This window comes from Dysidea avara, chromosome 4 (genome assembly GCF_963678975.1).
Source record: "Dysidea avara chromosome 4, odDysAvar1.4, whole genome shotgun sequence".
In the NCBI taxonomy this organism is placed as follows: Eukaryota; Metazoa; Porifera; class Demospongiae; order Dictyoceratida; family Dysideidae; genus Dysidea; species Dysidea avara.
In genome coordinates this window covers 35,984,581-36,003,617 of record NC_089275.1, presented here as the reverse complement: position 1 = coordinate 36,003,617, position 19,037 = coordinate 35,984,581, and the positions used below count along the sequence as shown (strand labels likewise).

Here is a 19,037-nt window from a genome sequence, read left to right as displayed (position 1 = left end):
AAACTATTTCTCTGGCATACTTGCTTGCACAAAGTTCTGAACTTTAGTAGCTAGGCCACTTATTAGACTAGTGTAATCATTGTACAGTACAAGTAGCCAGCGCATGTAATTCAGTCAGCTACAGACCCTTTCACAGAGGAGTTTACAATTCCAATTAATATATATAGAATAATTATATAGACATCGTGTAAGGCACAGCATGATGTAGAAAAGATGTTACAGTATTGGCTTTGCAAGGCTAGCTGCTGTGACTTGCAGAGGTATCCAGCACAAGTATAGATGACCAGATCTGTGAAAACCTGACACAATCACACATTTTTCAAATTCCTGCTTATTAAAATTTTATAATCTACTTAGCCAAGTGTACCCTCTACAAATTTTCAGTCTCATGTGACTGGCTTTGCAAAAAGGGTCATACGCACACATCCAATTTGCAAACTTTCACAATTCATACCTTCAAAGTCGAGCTATTGACTTGAAATTTGGTCAGTAGTGAGTACCAACATAACTGAACAGATGGTGGTCAATATGTTACTTGAGCACTAAGTTATGGTCTCCGAAGTTTATAGAATTGGATGTGTGTGGAAGATCCCTATTCGCAGATCCGGTCACATATGCCAATTACTTACGAAGGTACAACCGTACTACCAAAGTAACAACAACAGAAATATCGATTTGTACAGCAAGTATAGAGAGAGTAAATTACAAGTGCTTACTAAAATAGTTGTAACTTATAAAAAACAGAATGGCGTATGGAGTAGAACTTTGTACCATCCCATTTTCCATGAACAGGGGAATCGATTGCTGGGAAAATTTTTCCTGTTATTGCCTTTCTTCACTACATACGAAGGTGAAATTTGTCAAGAAAGATTGATTGAGTAATATCACTTCCATATGACGTAAACAATTACATATAACTTGCGTGTCCTTGGATCTACTGCAATGATAGGAACAAAGAGTTTTGAACTCCTCTTGAGTAGGTGAATAAGATGATATCCAGGTTTTTGCTGTTATTCCCTTTCTTCAATACGTAAACGCATTCAAATATTATGGAATTTCTTTTAATAATACACAAGCATTTCACCCATTGTGCAATTGTGTTGGGTTTTCACAGATCCAGTCACAAAAAAAAACAGTAGCTATGAACATCGTACTGAAGTATATAAATTTCATTAACAGTTGGGTCCCCATTAGTCCCTGGGGTCCTGGGTCCTTGGTCCCTGGTTTCACTGTTTATGCAACCCCACAGCCTAAAGGGTGCTTCTGATAATTTTAATAATAACAATTACCATTTGGTTGAAAGATTATAATATAGGGTTTACACTTTATAACTCAGAGGAGTGGCTTCAAATGTTTTGTAGTAACTTTATTAATTGCATAGCACTAACTGATAGCAATACAGTTTAACATAATATTATAGTATGTAACATGTATTTATTTGCTACAGACATTTCTGAGACACACAACTGGCAATGTGACTGAAAAAGACTGTCCAGACGAGAGAAGTTCCAATGTATGTTTTTCACCCTTGTGCTGTGTGTCTGATATTTCATGTTTTAATATGTATTTGTTTCAACCATGTTCATAATATTAATTTCGTGACCTGCTGAGTGAAAACCTAACTAGTTTGCATAATTCTGGGTTTGACCTACATACTGTAGCTATACATAATACAATCTTTATGCAGGTTTACTATATAAGGCTTACAATAAAATTTAATTTGCACTTCAGGTAATGATTCCCTCATTTATCAGTTTTTATTGCAATGATCCATATACTAGTCTTACTCATGCATATTTAATTGTCATCTATTTCTGCTGAGACATCTGGCCATCTTTTACTGCATGTGTATACAGTACTGCTGCTGTAAATATTTTCATAATTGTAATCATAGGTGGTGGTGGGTGGTACCCCTATAGGCAGTGGTACCCCTATAGGTGGTGGTACCCCTATAGGCTTTGTTGCCCCCTGTACCCACCTTATTAAGCCAATAAAAATCAAATACAATAGATAAATAAATCATACATTCTGAGAAAGACTACTTGTAACTGTCACAGAAGATACTGTATTTAAACATGCAAGTGTGAGGAAAAATAGATATTTGTATTTGTGAGGGTATAAATAAAAAACTATGAAACAGAGGTACAGCTGCAGCTGAACATTGAATTCGTATTTCAGTCATATCGCAACTAATCATACATAGTAGAGATTAAATGTTCCCTAGTGGTTGTAGTTTTTATTTACTTTACAGATCATTTAACACAAGTACCTTAGTTAGAGGTGTTGGTGACTTCCCTTACTTCATTGCCTTTGATTTTGATGATTCTTACTCAAGAAAGTCCAATTTTTCTTACACTGCTTTGTTTACTGTTTTGTAACACAATTTATGACCATTAAACTAAGCATCAAAGGAGAGATTAAGACCAGCCATAATAGTATAAATTGTTTGACAGACTTAATGTATGCCATATATATCAAATACCGGAAAGCAAGTATATATTCAGTATTGTGTAAGGACGCAAAATATTTAGAATTCTCAACTACAGTAGGGGACCATAGCATATTGATAAAAAGTACTGAAACAAGCTGAAGTAGTACACGACATTAAATCACAGTAAAACAATAAGAATTGGGTATATCCATATGCTGTACATTTCTATTATGGTATCTTAAGCACAGTAGGGATATAACACGTCTTATTGTTTTAGTGTGATTTAATATCATTAAAATCATGCACTCAGTGTGCAAAATAACGTCCGGACACCGGACAATTTCCAGTAAATTACATCAGTTATCAGGCCATAATTGAATTTGTCCGGAAATAGTATCCTTTGAAAGTGTAGCAGAGTTTATATTGGGCTAGGAGGGAGGCCAGACATGATGGTATTGACATGTAATTATAAGTTATTTGTTTTTGTTCTGTGGTGACCACAAATGTATGCCCAAGATGTACTCTGAGGTTAACAGTTTGCTATGCTGTGCCAGCCTACTTGTCTCGGTCACCTGTACTGTAGTAGTAAATGTATTTATAACCTGATTGCCAGTAGTACTTTTACTTGTGGTATCCATGATCACTTGTACAACCAGTTTATATTTTAAGCTAGACTCAGAGGAGACTGGACATGCACACTTGAGCACATACATTTTGTATTGAAATTTAACAAAATGCTTACCAAAGTTTTCACAAATACCATTTGAAAGTGCACTTCAAGTTTAGTCTATTCAGCCGGTCTACTCCATTCGACTCCACTACTTCAGGCATGTAAATCGCTCTTGAAACCTATGGATACCACATGTGTAAACGTTTAAAGGTGGAACGATGTGTAATACTACAGGGACGCCTTATGTACATGTATTTTAGCACAATATTTGTCTAACAAAGTAATGTGCATACTAACATAGCCTCCCAGGGTATTGAAAAAGAAAACCAGATGCCACTATGGCTTGGCCTCACAGAGAATTGAACAGAGAATTAGAAACTCACACACTCTCCTTACAATAAGAATTTGCTGTTCATCTTAAGAAGCACAAGGTATCGTGGTGTGGATATTGCTAAACATTTCTTCTATCACTTACTCCTCGTCACATAATAAGAAATATGCAGTTAACAGTAATAAATTTCAGAAGTGCTTATATCGTATCCAACCTCCTCTGGGCTAGACTGAACAAGACATCAGTGCATCTCTTTTGTTCATACACTGTATTAGAGATAAAGCCAGTACAAATATAATATATTGTAAACAATGGTAGCGTAAGCAAAGTTTGACTACATATAGCTATGTAGAAGAGCTTGACAGAAGTCCTTATGACTTCTTTCCTTGTAACACAATCGATTCCCAGTGTTGGGAGTAACGCGCTACTTATGTAACGCGTTACGTAATATTATTACTTTTGTGGTAACAAAGTAATATAACGAAATACGCTATAAAAACAGGTAATATAACGCAAGCTACTTTACTTACAAATGTAACGCGTTACCTAAGTAATATAGTTACTGTAACGAATCTAATATTACGTAATATTATTACTACAAGTAACGAAGTTACTAATCTCGTTAGTTATCCTCTGAGTAATGCTCAGCCACAGCGAAGTAACGAGGCCTACTGAATGAAGCTTATTCACCAGCTTCTTACTTATAACCAAAATTTGCATATTGTCCAACAGCGCAATCATGTCACGTGATAAGGTGATAGTTTCACACGTGACAGCTTAAGGCTGTGGACACAAAGTAATATAATATGTAATATTATTACAGTTACTTTATTTCATGGGTAATATGTAACTGTAACTAAATAGTTCAGTTGCAAGTAATATGTAATATGTAACTAGTTACTTTTACAAAGTAACTTTCCCAACACTGTCGATTCCATAGAAGCTGTTTTATGTGACCAGTAGTTACCCTTAAAATACTGTAGTATCAGTGTGAGTGGTTGAGTAGTAATCAGCTCTACAGTACATGGGTGGCCCCAGAAGCAAACATCTACTGTAACTTGGTAGAAACACAGGAAAGGAGAAACAGCAAAAATTAAAATGTCCGGTCAAATTGCTTGATGTCCACTCAACTTTCACAATGTCCTGACATAATGTCAGGACATGTTTGAAAAGTTATTTCGCACACTGTACACTACTCCAACTTGTTTCAGTACTTTTTATTATGCTGTGGTCCCTACTCTAGTTGAAAATTCCAATTTTTTGTGTATATACTTGCACTGTACATTTTATGCTTGTATTAGCTGTCTTTGTAAGTCACAGTAGATAGTTCTGTCACATTCCTTCATAATGCCTGAATTAGAAATTATAAGTATCTACTCTGAAAAGGGACTGGACTGCTTAGCACAGGCAACTCATTCTGCAGCTGGTAGTATTAATCAAAGGCATGGCTTAGCCTTCATATACATGTATGCCATAATGCCACATGATGCACGGAGTGAGGCAAGTAGCATGTTTGTCCAGTTACTAGCGTAACATAAAGCGTTCACTTCACTAATGCTATTTCTCTAACATACTTGCTTGCACATCAAAGTTCTGAACTTTTGTAGCTAGGCCACTTATTAGACTAGTGTGATCATTGTACAGCACAAGTGGCCTAATGCATGTAATGCAGTCAGCTTCAAACCCTTTACAGATCTAAATGATATAGACATTTTGTAAGGCACAGTATGATATGGAAAAGGTGGTATGGCTTTGCAAGATTAGCTGCTGTGACTGGCAGAGTTATCCAGCACAAGTATTGGTCACCAGATCTGTGAAAACCTGACACGATTGTGCATTTTTCAAATTCCAGCTTATTAAGATTTTATAATCTACTTAACCAAGTGTACCATTTGCAAATTTTCAGCTGCATATGCCAATAACTTACAAAGTTACAGCCATACTAACAAAGTAGCAACAACAGAAAGATCGATTTCTACAGAAAATATAGGGAGAATAGATTAGAAGCGTCTACTAAAATAGTTTACAAAAAAAAAAAAAAAAAGCAAACAAAAAAAACAAAAAACAGAATGAACTACGGAGTTGGACTTTCCACCATCATGTGTGCCATGAATAGGGGAATCGATTACTGGATAAGTTTTTCCTTTTATTACCTTTTTCACTGCATACAAAGGTGAAATTTGTGAAGGAGATTGATCGTGTACTATCGCTTCCATGTGACGTAAACAAATGCCTATAACTTGTGTGTTCTTAAGTCTACTGCAATAAAACAAATACTTCTGAACTCCTCTGTAGTAGGTGAATAAGATGATATCCAGGTATTTATTCCTTTCTTCGATATGAAAAAAAGCATTCAAAAAATTGTGCAATTCATTTAATAATACACAAGTGTTTCACCCATTGTGCAATTGTGTTGGGTTTTCACAGATCCAGTCACAAAAAAAGGTGTAGCTATAATCATTTAAAGTTCATAAATTCCATGTATAGTTGGATCCTCATTAGTCCCTGGTCTTTGGTCCCCGGGTTTACTATTTATATGATCCCACAGCCTAAAGGGTGCTTGTTAGGTGCCCTGATAATTTTACTAATAATAACTACCATTTGGTTGCACGGTTATGATAATATAGTACACTTTTTTACAGGTAACTCAGAGGGAGTGGCTACAAATGTTTTGTAGAAACTTTATTAAATTGCATAGCACTAACTGATAATAATACGGTTTAACATATAGTATGTAACATGTATCTCTTTGCTACAGACATTTCTGAGACACAAAACTGGCAGTGTAATTGAAACAGACTGCTCAAATGAGAGAAGTTCCAATGTATGTTTGTCACCGTTGTGCTGTGTGTCTGATACTTCATATTTTAATATGTATTTGTTTCAACCATGTTCATAATATTAATTACGTGACCTGCTGAGTGAAACCCCAACTAGTTTGCATGATTCTGATTTTGACATGCATAATTATACATTGAGAAAATACATAATACAATTTTTATGCAGGCTTATTGCTGATTACTGTATACGGCCTAAAATAAATTAAATTTGCACTTCAGGTGATGATTCCCTCATTTAATCACTTTTTATTGCAATGATCCATATACTAGTCTTACTCATGCACATTTAATTGTCATCTATTTTTACTGAGACATCCGGCCATCTTTTACTGCATGTGCGTTACAGGTAGTGCTAAAAGCCGGAATGGAATGGAACGTAATGGAACCAATTGGGGTGAACACCTATTAGAAAAGAAAATGTTATTAATGGATTTTGCACAGTTTCCAACTGCCACACAGTGACTAGAATTGTGCTAGAGTTAGTTTCCTTTTACTTATAGGCATGCTACAAATTGTGTGCTTGAAGTTGTTCTCCACTTGGCATATCGTGTTCTTACCAATCCATCAAATTCTGTTCAATCCTGATGTAGAATTACATCCTTATCATTCTAAAAGGTACTACTGTAGTATTTTCATGTTATAGTTGTGTCCAAGCCTTTAGTAACAGTTTAGTAACAGTGAGGAAGGTTTTCTGAAGTCTGCCCAGCAGCATTGGCAATGATTTACAAGAGTTAACCCCAGTGTATGTTGGTGGCTGTGAGTTATATGTTTACAATGCTTACAAAATAATAGTTTAGCAGGTTAAATGATACTTTTTCAGCATAGGTGATTGTAAAATGCATTCTTGCAGTGGCATAAATAGAAAAATTTTGAGCGAGTGATTTCTAGCTTGCCTACAAATAGAAGAAAACTAACTGTAGCACAATTCTAGCTACCATGTGACAGTTGGAAGTGGTGTACAATCAGCAAAAACTATTTTTCAATGTGGCGCATGCCCCGTTCTGTTCCATTCTGGTCTGGCATTTAGCACTACCCTGTATATACAGTAATGATGCTGTAAATGTTCTCATGATTGCAATCATCATACATTACGAGAAAGACTACTTGTAACTGTCACAATACATACTGTATTTAAACATGCAAGTGTGAGGATAATTATTTATATTTGTGAGGTTTAACTTAAAAACTACATGTATGAAACAGAGGCTACACCTGTAGCTGAACATTGAATTCACATTTCAGTGGTATTGCTACAGAACATTGCAACTGATCATAGTAGGGATTGAATGTTCCCTAGTGGTTGTATTTTATTTATTTATAATTATTTTACTGATGATTTAAACACAAGTACAATTGTTACAGGTGTGGATGACCTCCCTTACTTCATTGCCTTTTATTGCAATGAAAGAAAGTCCAATTTTCTTTACACTTCTTTGTTTACTATTTTTGTAACATAATTTATGACTGTTAAACTACTGTAAGCATCAAAGGAGAGAATAAGACCAGCCATAATAGTATAAATTATTTGACTGGCTTGATGCTTGTCAAATACCGGAAAGCCATTATATTCTCAGTACTGTTCTGCCCATAACAAAATAATGAAGAACAGTGTAAAAAAACACATCCAGTAATAATGAAAGATGTGCCCTGACTCAAAACTGAGAAGTAAAGTGGTAATTCTAAGGTATTTTCTAAGGTATTTTCTAAGGTATACAGTACTACAAACAAACAACAGTACAAGAAGCACCTTTGCAATCAATCCAGTCACTACAAATATTACACAGACAATTCTGGTGACAGCCATTTGGTACTAAAACCATCAGACGTTACCACTAATCAACACCTATGCAGTAGTAAAGAAATAAATGGGACAGAAAGGAAGACAAAAGGAAATTATGTGCATGATACATGCATGCACAGTAGCTGCTGTGGTTGGCAAAGAGATACATCTTAAGCTGAACCGACAAAGCAGAATTGAAAAGCAAACCTAGGGCCAGTTATGCTTGGCTGAAGGCACAGTTAGTTATCAGGCAGTCAGAGAGTAGAAAATTCAAGGATTTTATTTTCACAAGTATAAGGTAAAATTAGGAATTTTAAGTTGGACTAGGGATCATGGAAAGTAAGGTACGCAAACAAGGATAGCCGCTTACACCTGCAGGACAATATAGGATTAAATGTCCACTAGAATATCTGCAGGTTTAGGCAACCTCCCTTGTTTCCCTACTTTCAAGTTCCTACAATTCTTAATTTTTCCTAACAATTGCTTGTTTAGTTTTTGTAACATTATGATAACTGGTGAATTCGTACATAGAGCATCAAAAGAAAGAATGGCGCCTGAGTTAATGGGTTATTTGAAAGCATGCCCCAACTCTCATTAATTCTACTCAAATGTGAATCGAAGTGACCATTACACTTCTTTTTCTGCTATGGTCAGCCAGTTAGTTATGCAGTGCTACACAGTGCTACAAATGAATAACAGTAAGAAAAGTGCCTCTGCAATAAATCCAGCCACCATGAAATAATTATATGGACAATTCATGCATCCCAACTACCGTACTGACTCAAAAGTGAAGTAGCAATTACACTTTCACTATGTTCAGCTGATTAAACAGCGTTACAAATGAGGAACAGTATGAGAAGCAATTCTGCCATCAATCCAGTCTCCACGGAAACTATGGATGATTTACAAATGTAGGAAGCCATTGCACTACCACAAATCAGCACCTTAGGCTGCCAGCAAAAAGAAATGGGACACAAAGAAGGACAAAGATGAGTCCATGATGCTTGCATTTTAAGTACAGTGGTCTGCAAAATGGTGCACGTCAGGCTGAAGCTTCATCAAACAGTGATAAAATCAAGCCCATATAGCCTTAGCCATCATTGGGTTGTGCTGCATCAGGCATCAGGCAAGCAGGCAGACAGAAGAAAATTTCATTAAGAAAAATCATAGAAATAATATATTGGAAGCATTTAGGGTGATACTGAAGGCACTTTTGGGGTTGATTATATACCTTACCAATACTACCAAGGTGCCAGCCAGGAAGGTATTGCAGGCCCGTAGCCAGGGGGGGTTCGGGGGGTTCTGAAGAACTACCCTCTCGGAGAAAAGGTCCACAATTTTAGCAAAAAGGTCCATAATGTAACCAAAAAGGTCCACAGTTTTAGTATACATGTCCAAATTTTCAGGAGCAAAAGTCCATTAGCTACAGTTTACTAGATACCACTAATAAGAAGCTAAATTAAGTGCTGCGAGTAACTCATTCATTGCTTGCATTAAATGCAATGCAAGATCGAGATACTCTAATAGAGCAGTCAACCACTATATTAGAACAATCACTACAATAGAACAGTCACAATTACATTTCTTTTAAAAGCTACGTAATTTGCATTCTAAACTGAGCTTTCATTAAAATATAAGATTTTGGTAGACAAGCCCCTCCATGCAGAGCCCATGAATAGCATCCATGCTTCAACTCCACGTAATGTGTCAATTTCATCATTTAAAACATCATTTGTTCTGCTCCACTACCCCTGTTGATCATGGCAGAGTGCTCAATCTTTCCATTCTTATTCACTGTGACATTCTAATATATTTTTATTAAGACACGTGCATGTGCAGATGGTATAATTACAGAGATATTTTCCCAGATATCATCCATACAGCTGGTCTTCAGCTTAGCTTAAAAATTGTTATTTTATTGACTGAAATGCTACTAAATTCAACCTTTTAAGTATCTCTTTTCAAAAAACTGTCCTGGGGGGAGCATGCCCCCAGACCCCTTAGTTTCATGCTGGGTGCACACACCATAATATGATTCATATAAAAAGGTCCACTTTTCTTCTAAAAGAACCTACCCAGATTAAAGTCTGACTACAGCCCTGTATTGTGAAGCTGGTTTTTAGGTGATATTTAGAAAACCCAAACCTCCATTTTCACTAATATACAGTACTGCTGTACTGTGTGATAGAAACTTGTTGGAAGGATTTTTGGTTGCTCTGAAGGGATTTTGAGTTTGATTAAGTCTAAGCAAAACCACCAAGCTGTTATGAAGGAAAAGTTATGCTATTTAAATATTATGTTTTTAGGCAAGAAAGCCCATACCTCCATCAGTACTAGCATACTGTAAGGTAGTGTTGAAATATATAATGACCTCTAATAAAGGTCCTCTATATAATTAGACATGATGCACTTGCAAATGTGTATAAAAGAAAAATGAATTGGATAGTTGTTAGCAAAATTTGCTTCATTTTGATGAAAAAGCGTGGAGTAACATTAGTCACGGTATGTATCAAAATTCCATCATTGCTATTCATAATACTGGAGTGGCACACCAGGTTGTTGGCCACATGACACATTACTACATGTCGTCAGCTTTGCATTTCACAAATTCCATTATAATAATATTGTGTAAATATTGTTTAGTAATTTGTATCACTACCTGACAACTGTTTGCACCAAGCATTCCTCTGAAAATTGTAATGCAACAGACTTTTACATGACTGTGTAATGCCGTAATCATTGGTTTAAAGTTCCAAATAAATTAAAATTTGTCATTTTAAGCTTCTAAAATAATATTTGTGAGAAGAGAGACTGTTTGCCATTGCAAAAATCCAGCAGGAAATTCCTATTTTTTCACTGTCAATGTTTAGATTTTCTTTTTAAAGCTATGCTATTGCATGTCTTTTTCTATTACAATACTTTGATTGCAAGCGTAATAATTATTTCCAATAATGCAATAAAAAAATTAAGAATAATATAACTAGGGTTTCAATGATAAAAAGTAGTGAAACAAAGTAACATAGCTAGCTATGTTGTAAACCATCATTAATTTTAATATATATGTGACCAGATTTAGCAAAATCAACCATACGGGCACAAGAGCCAAAAGTGAGATAACACCACAGGTTGTACGCAGCAATTTTGAAAAGGGGTTTCCACTACAGCAAAGCGACTGTTATATTAGAGTAGTTTATGTTTATTTTGCCTGACTGCCTTATTAGAGTATCTCAATCTTTTCACCAAAATCATAATTCAGAATGATGTTATAAGTGTTGCTATCAGGTGAGAAACTATTATTTAACTAAGATAAAATGTGTCCTGTTTCATGATAAATTTCTGATTCTGGAAACCTGAAATTTCAATTTCTTAATGTTTCAAGTAGTGTGTAAATCCAAAGGGGTTTCCTGAAACCCCTGGAAACCCCCATCGGTATGTCCCTGCACCAGCATGAAGTTGCTGCACTATCAGGCTAACAATTTCCATATCAAGCTCGCCTTCAACTTTTCGGGTCTGCTTTCGGTGGACTGTTAGTGACGGGCTGTTTTGTGGTCTGGTGCCTTCAATTACCATCCTCGTCGTGATACAGCAACACTGGTGAAAAACCTATCTAAAATGGCTGGAAACTCTACAGGGATTACCTTGGCCACCAGGTGCTCTTAACATTGTGAATTGCTCCATCTTTGGTGAAATATCCATACATGTAGCTGCCAAGGCTGGTGAGTAACAATGCTTTAAATTATTAAAATGCATTTTTCTCTGAATGAACAATGCACCCATAACAGTGATTTTCCAAAATCTGGTCACATATCTTGTTTCATTGCTAGAATCCTCTTCATTTTTAAAATTATAATTTTTAATTTCATGAGTCTGTTATGTTTTTGTGATGAAGTACATATATGTGACCAGGCCTGCGATAACAGGGCATGTGGGCACAAACTACACCCCATCACACAACACGTTGTATCTCAGTATTGGAACAGAATATCTGCTTTCTGTAACTTGCATCATAAAGACAATTAAATGTTTACTAAGAGCTCAAAATTGCATTGCAATAGCATAGCGGTATAAAAAGTTACGAGTGATGGAGGTTTCAAAAAGTAGGCAAAAATCATGTGCCCACATGCCCTATTTTCACAGGCCCAGTCACATATTATAGCTATGATTTACAAGCTATAACTGCTTTATTAGAGTTTCTCGATTTTGCTGTTAATTTATAGAGTTTGTTACCACGCCTTGCTTTCTGCAGCAGAATTTCAAATTCAGCTCATTACAATAGGGTACATGGTCACTAAGTTCTGGTCATTTAAAAGTGTGGTCACTATGCTTTGATTGTGTTTTCTTGTTTTTAATGATAATAAGACTCTTCCATAAAGGTGCTTGTTATTATCTGGTATGATATTTCTATACTATAAAGATGAGCAGCATTTTGGCAGGGACTATTTACTTTAGAGAGCAAACCTGCTATACATTTAGTAATGCATAAAAATAAGTGTAAAATTTTGAAAGAAAATTACAAGCATTAAAAAGTAATGCAACTGGTAAAACTGAACAAATTTGCTTTTTGTATAATTTTTTATGCAGAAACCCTCAGTAGATCAGCAAGATCGATCTTTGCATCAACGTGTGCAGGAATTAGAGAGACAATTGCAAAGTTTGAGGGAAGAAAATAATCTCATTGTTGCACAGAAACAACAACTATTTGAAGATAACCAGAATCTCCTACAACGAATACATGGACAAGAAGCAGAATTGCAGAATCTTAGACAAGAAAAGCAAGAAAATCAAAGACTGCTACAGCAGCAGAGACAAGAGATTCAACATCTACAGCAACAGCAGCATTCTAATACATTGCAACAACAACAGACATGGCTTGTAAACAGAAACGAAATAAGCCTAAAGGAGAAGGAGTTAGGGAGAGGAGCATATGGCTGGGTGAAAGAAGCAACTTTCCGTGGCTGTAAAGTGGCAGTGAAATGTCTTCATAATGAGTTGGTCTCTGACTACAATTTACATGTGTTTAATAGAGAGATGACAATGGCAGCACAATGTCGTCATCCTAACCTTTTGCAGTTCATAGGAGCCACAAATGAGGGAATTCCCATTATTGTTACAGAAAAGATGCACACCAGTCTCAGAAAAGTATTGGAACATGGTCAACTCTCTAGTGATCAGATTATTCCTATTGCTGCTGGAATAGCATTTGGACTAAACTATCTCCATAAGACTCCCCCATCCCCCATACTACATCGTGATGTTAGCAGTGCTAATGTTCTTCTCAACCCACTACCAGACAATCAGTGGCTTCCAAAGTTGTCCGACTTTGGTTCGTTTAATTTTATGAGAGAAAGTCACACAGTGAATGCAGGAAATCCAGTGTATGCTGCCCCAGAAGCTCTTGATCCAAGCAAAGGTCTCCATACTCCAGCTATGGATACTTTTAGCCTTGGAGTGTTGTTGTATGAAATGTGTTCCCGGAGACTACCAACAGGTGACCTCAATATTTCTATGTTGCAACAAGTTAACTGGAGAGTACCAGAGAGTAATATGATACCCCTCATTACCGCTTGTGTTGATCAGATGATCCAGAGACGTCCTAGTATGGATACAGTGATCACACAACTGAACAGTATTATGTAAGACGTTATAGTTGTGTGGTTATTTATGCCAGTACCTTGCAACATTTAACTTTAAAATAAGATTTTTTATATTGATGCTGTTTTATATATAACTTTTGGACTAAGTTTTGTAATTGTATTTGAAAAAAAAGAAAGTATTTTGAGTAGCTGTCATTTTGAATTATTTATTACATTTTAGAAAGTATAACTACTGTATTAAATTAGCATAGTTTGATACACAATATTATTGTATTTTTGATTACATAGAAGGCACTTATGCAATACATTTTACACATTAATTATATGCTTGCACACATTATAAGAATGACATTATGATGTGCTCAGACTGTAAGAAATATGTGATTACTGGTTCAGCAAAATTAACTGTAATATTAATAATTATATTTTGTGTCTAGGTATGAGCACAAGATAGGGGCTTTCCCAATTCTATAAACTTGAAAGATCAATTCAAGACTTTGCGATCAAGAAAGATGCAAACCTCTATCCATTAAGTTAATTAAATAATCACTGTTAAACAAACTTGCCATAACTTGGTAATTTGCATGTGTGGAACACTTTTCAAGATATGAAATAATTATTATACATGCAATGGATCATGGCCACTGCTAAAGAACAATTGCTAGTTACTAGCTAAACTTGATTTTTTTTTCAAAAGAATAATATAATTATAATGCTTTTATGAACAGAGCTTTTCATACAATCAATAAAACATGAGATTGAAAGTAGTTTATTTTTTGGAATAATATTATTCACAAAGATTCCTCATGAACTTACAGCAGCTAATAGCCAGCTATGATATATTGAGCATAATAAGTTGAATCAACACCAGAAATTGACAATGAGCATTATAAGGTACAAATGCGTATATACATTAGTGCAGTGCAGTAATCATGAATAATCGATTATCATGAAACATCATTATCATTATTGCAAAAGCTTTCATTATTGCATTATCATGATAACAGGAAACTTCTGGATACTTCTGTAAACTACATGTGGTCAACGTGAAATGATAAAAATTACAATTCCAGGTATAATTCTAATAAATACTTTAATTTTTGTCATGATACTGGCTTCCAGATGTAGCTATAAAGCAAGCACAACTGTATAATGAGGTGACACATGGCACAGTGATAATTTAATAGAGTATCTAATTAGTATTTACATGTGTAGTCAAGTATGATAATCGTGATAATGAGGTACATTATAAAATTTTCATTATTGCACACCCCTAATATACATCTATTATTATTACTAGGACCACATCACATACAACCAAGTACATACACCAATGCAGCAACCTACCAATAGGACATGTGCCACCATAGCCAGCACTAGCCAGTGAAATGATACACATACAGTACATGGGCAAGTAGTTTAACTGGTATCTGACAATCACAAGACTTCAAAGTGATGTGTACACACTGTTATTGGCACATACATTCACAACATACGCGGGAGATATTTATTCAGTTAAGCATACAGCACAACTAGTGTCAGTACCCAGGAAAAAAGACATTATTAATTTAATACAGAACAAACAAATTATGGTAATAAACAAGCATTGTTGCATGACTATAACATAACCTTAATCTTTCGGTTTACAGGGAGCTACCCTTAATCTTGCTTACATGGAGAGTATCCACCAGCAGCTGGCATGGCGGCTTGAGACTAGTGTGACAACTGGCAACACTTTCAAAATCAGTAGTTTGTTCATCTAGATCGCTGTTTGAATCCACCTGGTCAATTAACTGCTTTGTAGTGGGCGTCATGTGCTAAATGCTTTTATCAGCATTAAATAGAATTGTCATGCCATTTCTATCACCTCCACGAAAACACCCACCCATTATAAAATTGTCTCTTCATTCAACATGGATTCTATTCCCAGTGAGTGCGAAGCCTTAGGCCTTGTAGTTTTCTCAAACATTATTTATTTATTATTATTTGACATAATTTTAATCACATTTCTTATTATCTTTAGTACTACTTTTAATTCAGTTGTAGCAGTCACATCTACAGTTAATTACCAGCTTAGAAAACCATGCTAGTGCCATGCAATTACATAATATGCTATATGACTGGTGTTTGTATTGCACCACTGGGAGTAGTTTATTCTCCTACCAAAGTGTGCTAGCTACATAGCATATGCCTTTTACATAGCATATGCCTTTTCCTGTTGTTAGCTTGTCCCATTTGTACATGTACTTGGTTGTATGTGACTTGGTCCTAGTAATTATAATAATACTAAATATATAACCAAGTAGAAACTGACTGCTATATTAGAGTAAGTGACTGCTCTGTTAGAGTATATTCAATCTAAGAACATCTGCAAGATGAACACACACAACTTAGCTACTTTAAAGATTTAATTTCTTGTAGAACTATAAGGTGATAAGTGAAATATTTGTGCAGTGAACAATCTGACATTAGTGTTTGCAGAATTTAAAAATAAGAAGTTGAAGTGAACTGTCATGAAGGACAACTATACGTAATTACATCTGAAGTATGGATCAGGATCTTGTTTATTTATGGATAAACCAATGTATAACACATTAGGCCTGAGGTGTATCCATATCCTATTACTGACCAATAATTGTCAAATCTAGAGTTAAAAAAGTTAATTAACTGTGGGTGCTGAGATTACAAAACTAAACAAAAGTCACTCCACTGATCAGTTATTCGGTGGTTGAAAAAGCTGTCTTATTGAAGTTCTGGCTCTTTGTTTGTAAAGTTTTATAGGTGGTGTCCTCAATTACTGGTGGTGGTGTTCAAGATAAAAAGACTCTTAAGACCAACATTAGGCTACTACTTGGTGATTTTCTGTTTTTCAGCAGAAATTCCAAATGTGGAGTGTGGGTGGGTGGATCATTACCATTATCCATAGTACTTGCCACAATATAGTTAGCTAGACTTATTTTCATACCTACATACTCTCCAGCTAGGTCTCTGCATAACAGGCAAATTGCTAACTTACCTAACTAGGTACGTAGTTTGGCAACTATCCTCTTTAGATGTACATTTGTTCTTCGTCATGTGATCAGTTTCACTCAAGGATCAACTTCTTACTTCCAAGCTTTATTGCACCAATCTTTCACATTCGCTTGCTACAATGGGCAAGGTAGCTAGCTACTGTATGAGTGCTGGAATCTTGAAAAATGAACTGCACATTCTCATTATTGTATTTTGTTAATCAGATGAAATAAAGGTTAAATGTTCAATAATGGGGAAATCATGCGGCAGTAAAAATGCAGGTAGGCACTGATGAAAAACAAAAAAAAAATCATTAAATAGTGGCCTTATAGTGATTATTTAGCTAATATGTAAACTTCCTTTTTTTTCTACAACAATATAACTAGAGAATACTGCCCAAGCTATGGCATCCAGATGTATATGGTTGTGAGAATACCCGTACGTATGTGTAGTTATCCAAGTTTAACTGCCAGCTATATATACAGTGTAGCAAGTATACACAGTAGTTACTAGGGATAATGGAAATGACCCACCCACCCACACTATACATCTGGTGAAAAACAGAAAATCACTAACAATGTCCTAAATTTGCTATATCTCTAGAATGCTTTAAGATATCAAGCTAAAATTTACCATTTTAGCTACGCTGTATAAAAGAGAAAATTGACCAATTAATGTGTACTGCAAAAAGATGGTTTTCCAAAATTGGGTCACATATGGTTTAAACTCTAGGCAATGCGAGACCCACACCACTGCATTAAACATGAATCAGATTCACCTCCTGCTACAATTCCACTTGCTTTACTAGTATGCCCTTACTGGCCTGATATAGTTGTGTATAGTGAAGAACTGAAAACCGTGTCATTACTTGAGCTCACCTCCCCATTTAATTCTCACACTGATCTTACTGCTGTTCATCAGCATAAAGAAGGAAAGCCTGAGTACCAACAAATCGTTGCTGAGTTTGATGGCTTGGGCTTCGTGAGTCAGTGCTACATGGCAGAAACTGGCTGTCTTGGCCATTACCTTGACAAAACCATTTCGGCAATAAAAAAATCATTTAAAATCAAATTTTATCCCACTCCAAAACAGTACTTGATAGAGCAGCAGCAATTGCTATCACTGCGTCCCAGAGAATATTCTTGCTCGCAGCAATCCAACTTGGACTAATTAATTTAATTGTTTTGTATCCATCCTTGCCATGCCTACTTTGACTTTGGTCTTTGTGGTCGTATGTGACTGAGGAATTGTAAGTATGATTATAAAGTAGTGGATACTGAACCGAAAGTCGATTCAATAAGCTGTATTGGCTATTGAATCAACAGTAAAACTTAGACAAAAAAGTGACTAAACGAAAAATCACAAAACTCAGCTGGGGCTCAAACCCTGGTCTACTGGAGCTTTAAACAAGTGTACTAACCATGTGCTACCGCTGCTAGCTATCCACCTTCCCTACTTTTCCTTTTTTATAAATGCTACTCAAATAGCTATGTAGTAGTGTCAGTATCATAGTAAGAAGAACGTAACCTAAGGCCACTCCAAATAAATTCTCTGTTTCCCGTCCTGGACTAGGGAATATTTGCATGCGGGCGGGCAGTCTATTTCCATTATTTCATTATAAGATTGGCTAGCTTTTCAAGCCATTATTTGCCTGGCACAGCCAAAAAGGCTGCATAAAAGCATGCTTAAGCTTGTTCCTTCCTTTGTAAGTTGCAAAAACAACACAAACGTGAAGTTTGTGCTGACTTGACAGCACTGTTGACACGTGAGCTGACACTGTTTCAAGATGGCTTTTACTGAGCCTATCAGTATGCAAGAATAACCGGAAAATAATGGAAGAATACGGAATGATGGAATATTTAGAGCTGGCAGTAACTAGATGCGGGCGGTCGGGACGGGAAACAGAGAATTTATTTGGAGTGGCCTAAAGGTGAAGAAGAAACCAAAGTTGAACCTGACCCTAACCTAATACTACTTTTCGCGTCCCCTAAAGTACTAGACGCGAAAATAAAAACTTTTGAGTTCAGTAATCACTTCTTTAGTGTAACACTTCATCTCATTTGATGGTTTCAAAAAAAGCAACTAAAAGTTCAATTTATGCAACAAAAAAAAAATCGTTTTAATAATGCACACTTCATGTCAGAGCCCTCCTCTCCCCTTTCACAAATTCACATAGATAGGGTCTAGACTATATATCTATAGTCTGCCGGATACCGGTAGCTATAAGGTCAGGCTCAGACTTGCTGAATTGCGTAGCTACCGTGACACCATCTTCTGCTGAATAAAATTATCCTCTCATCACAGATGATCTTTGAGGGCCGGGTACGTACATCTTTAGTAATCAACGCGACATTGTAGCGCTCTCATGTGGTTCACTAT

At 35.9% G+C, this 19,037-nt stretch overlaps 1 protein-coding gene and 1 long non-coding RNA gene across 2 annotated transcripts in view; one reads left to right on the top strand and one right to left on the bottom strand.

Annotated features, from left to right (window-relative positions):
• The window catches only part of LOC136253805 (probable serine/threonine-protein kinase DDB_G0271682), a 32,553-nt gene extending 18,723 nt beyond the window's left edge, over positions 1–13,830 (top strand). Inside the window, exons 6-8 of the mRNA XM_066046463.1 lie at positions 1,448–1,513; positions 6,191–6,256; positions 12,634–13,830. Coding sequence (XP_065902535.1) covers positions 1,448–1,513; positions 6,191–6,256; positions 12,634–13,689 — 1,188 coding nt within the window. The 3' untranslated portion in view covers positions 13,690–13,830. The remainder of the gene's footprint in view (positions 1–1,447; positions 1,514–6,190; positions 6,257–12,633) is intronic.
• Positions 13,831–14,479: 649 nt separating this feature from the next.
• LOC136254839 (uncharacterized) lies at positions 14,480–19,037 on the bottom strand. Its single transcript, XR_010700800.1, has 3 exons — positions 18,583–19,037; positions 16,663–18,185; positions 14,480–14,774 (listed from the first exon to the last, which is right to left on the bottom strand). It is a non-coding gene; the product is annotated as an uncharacterized lncRNA (long non-coding RNA).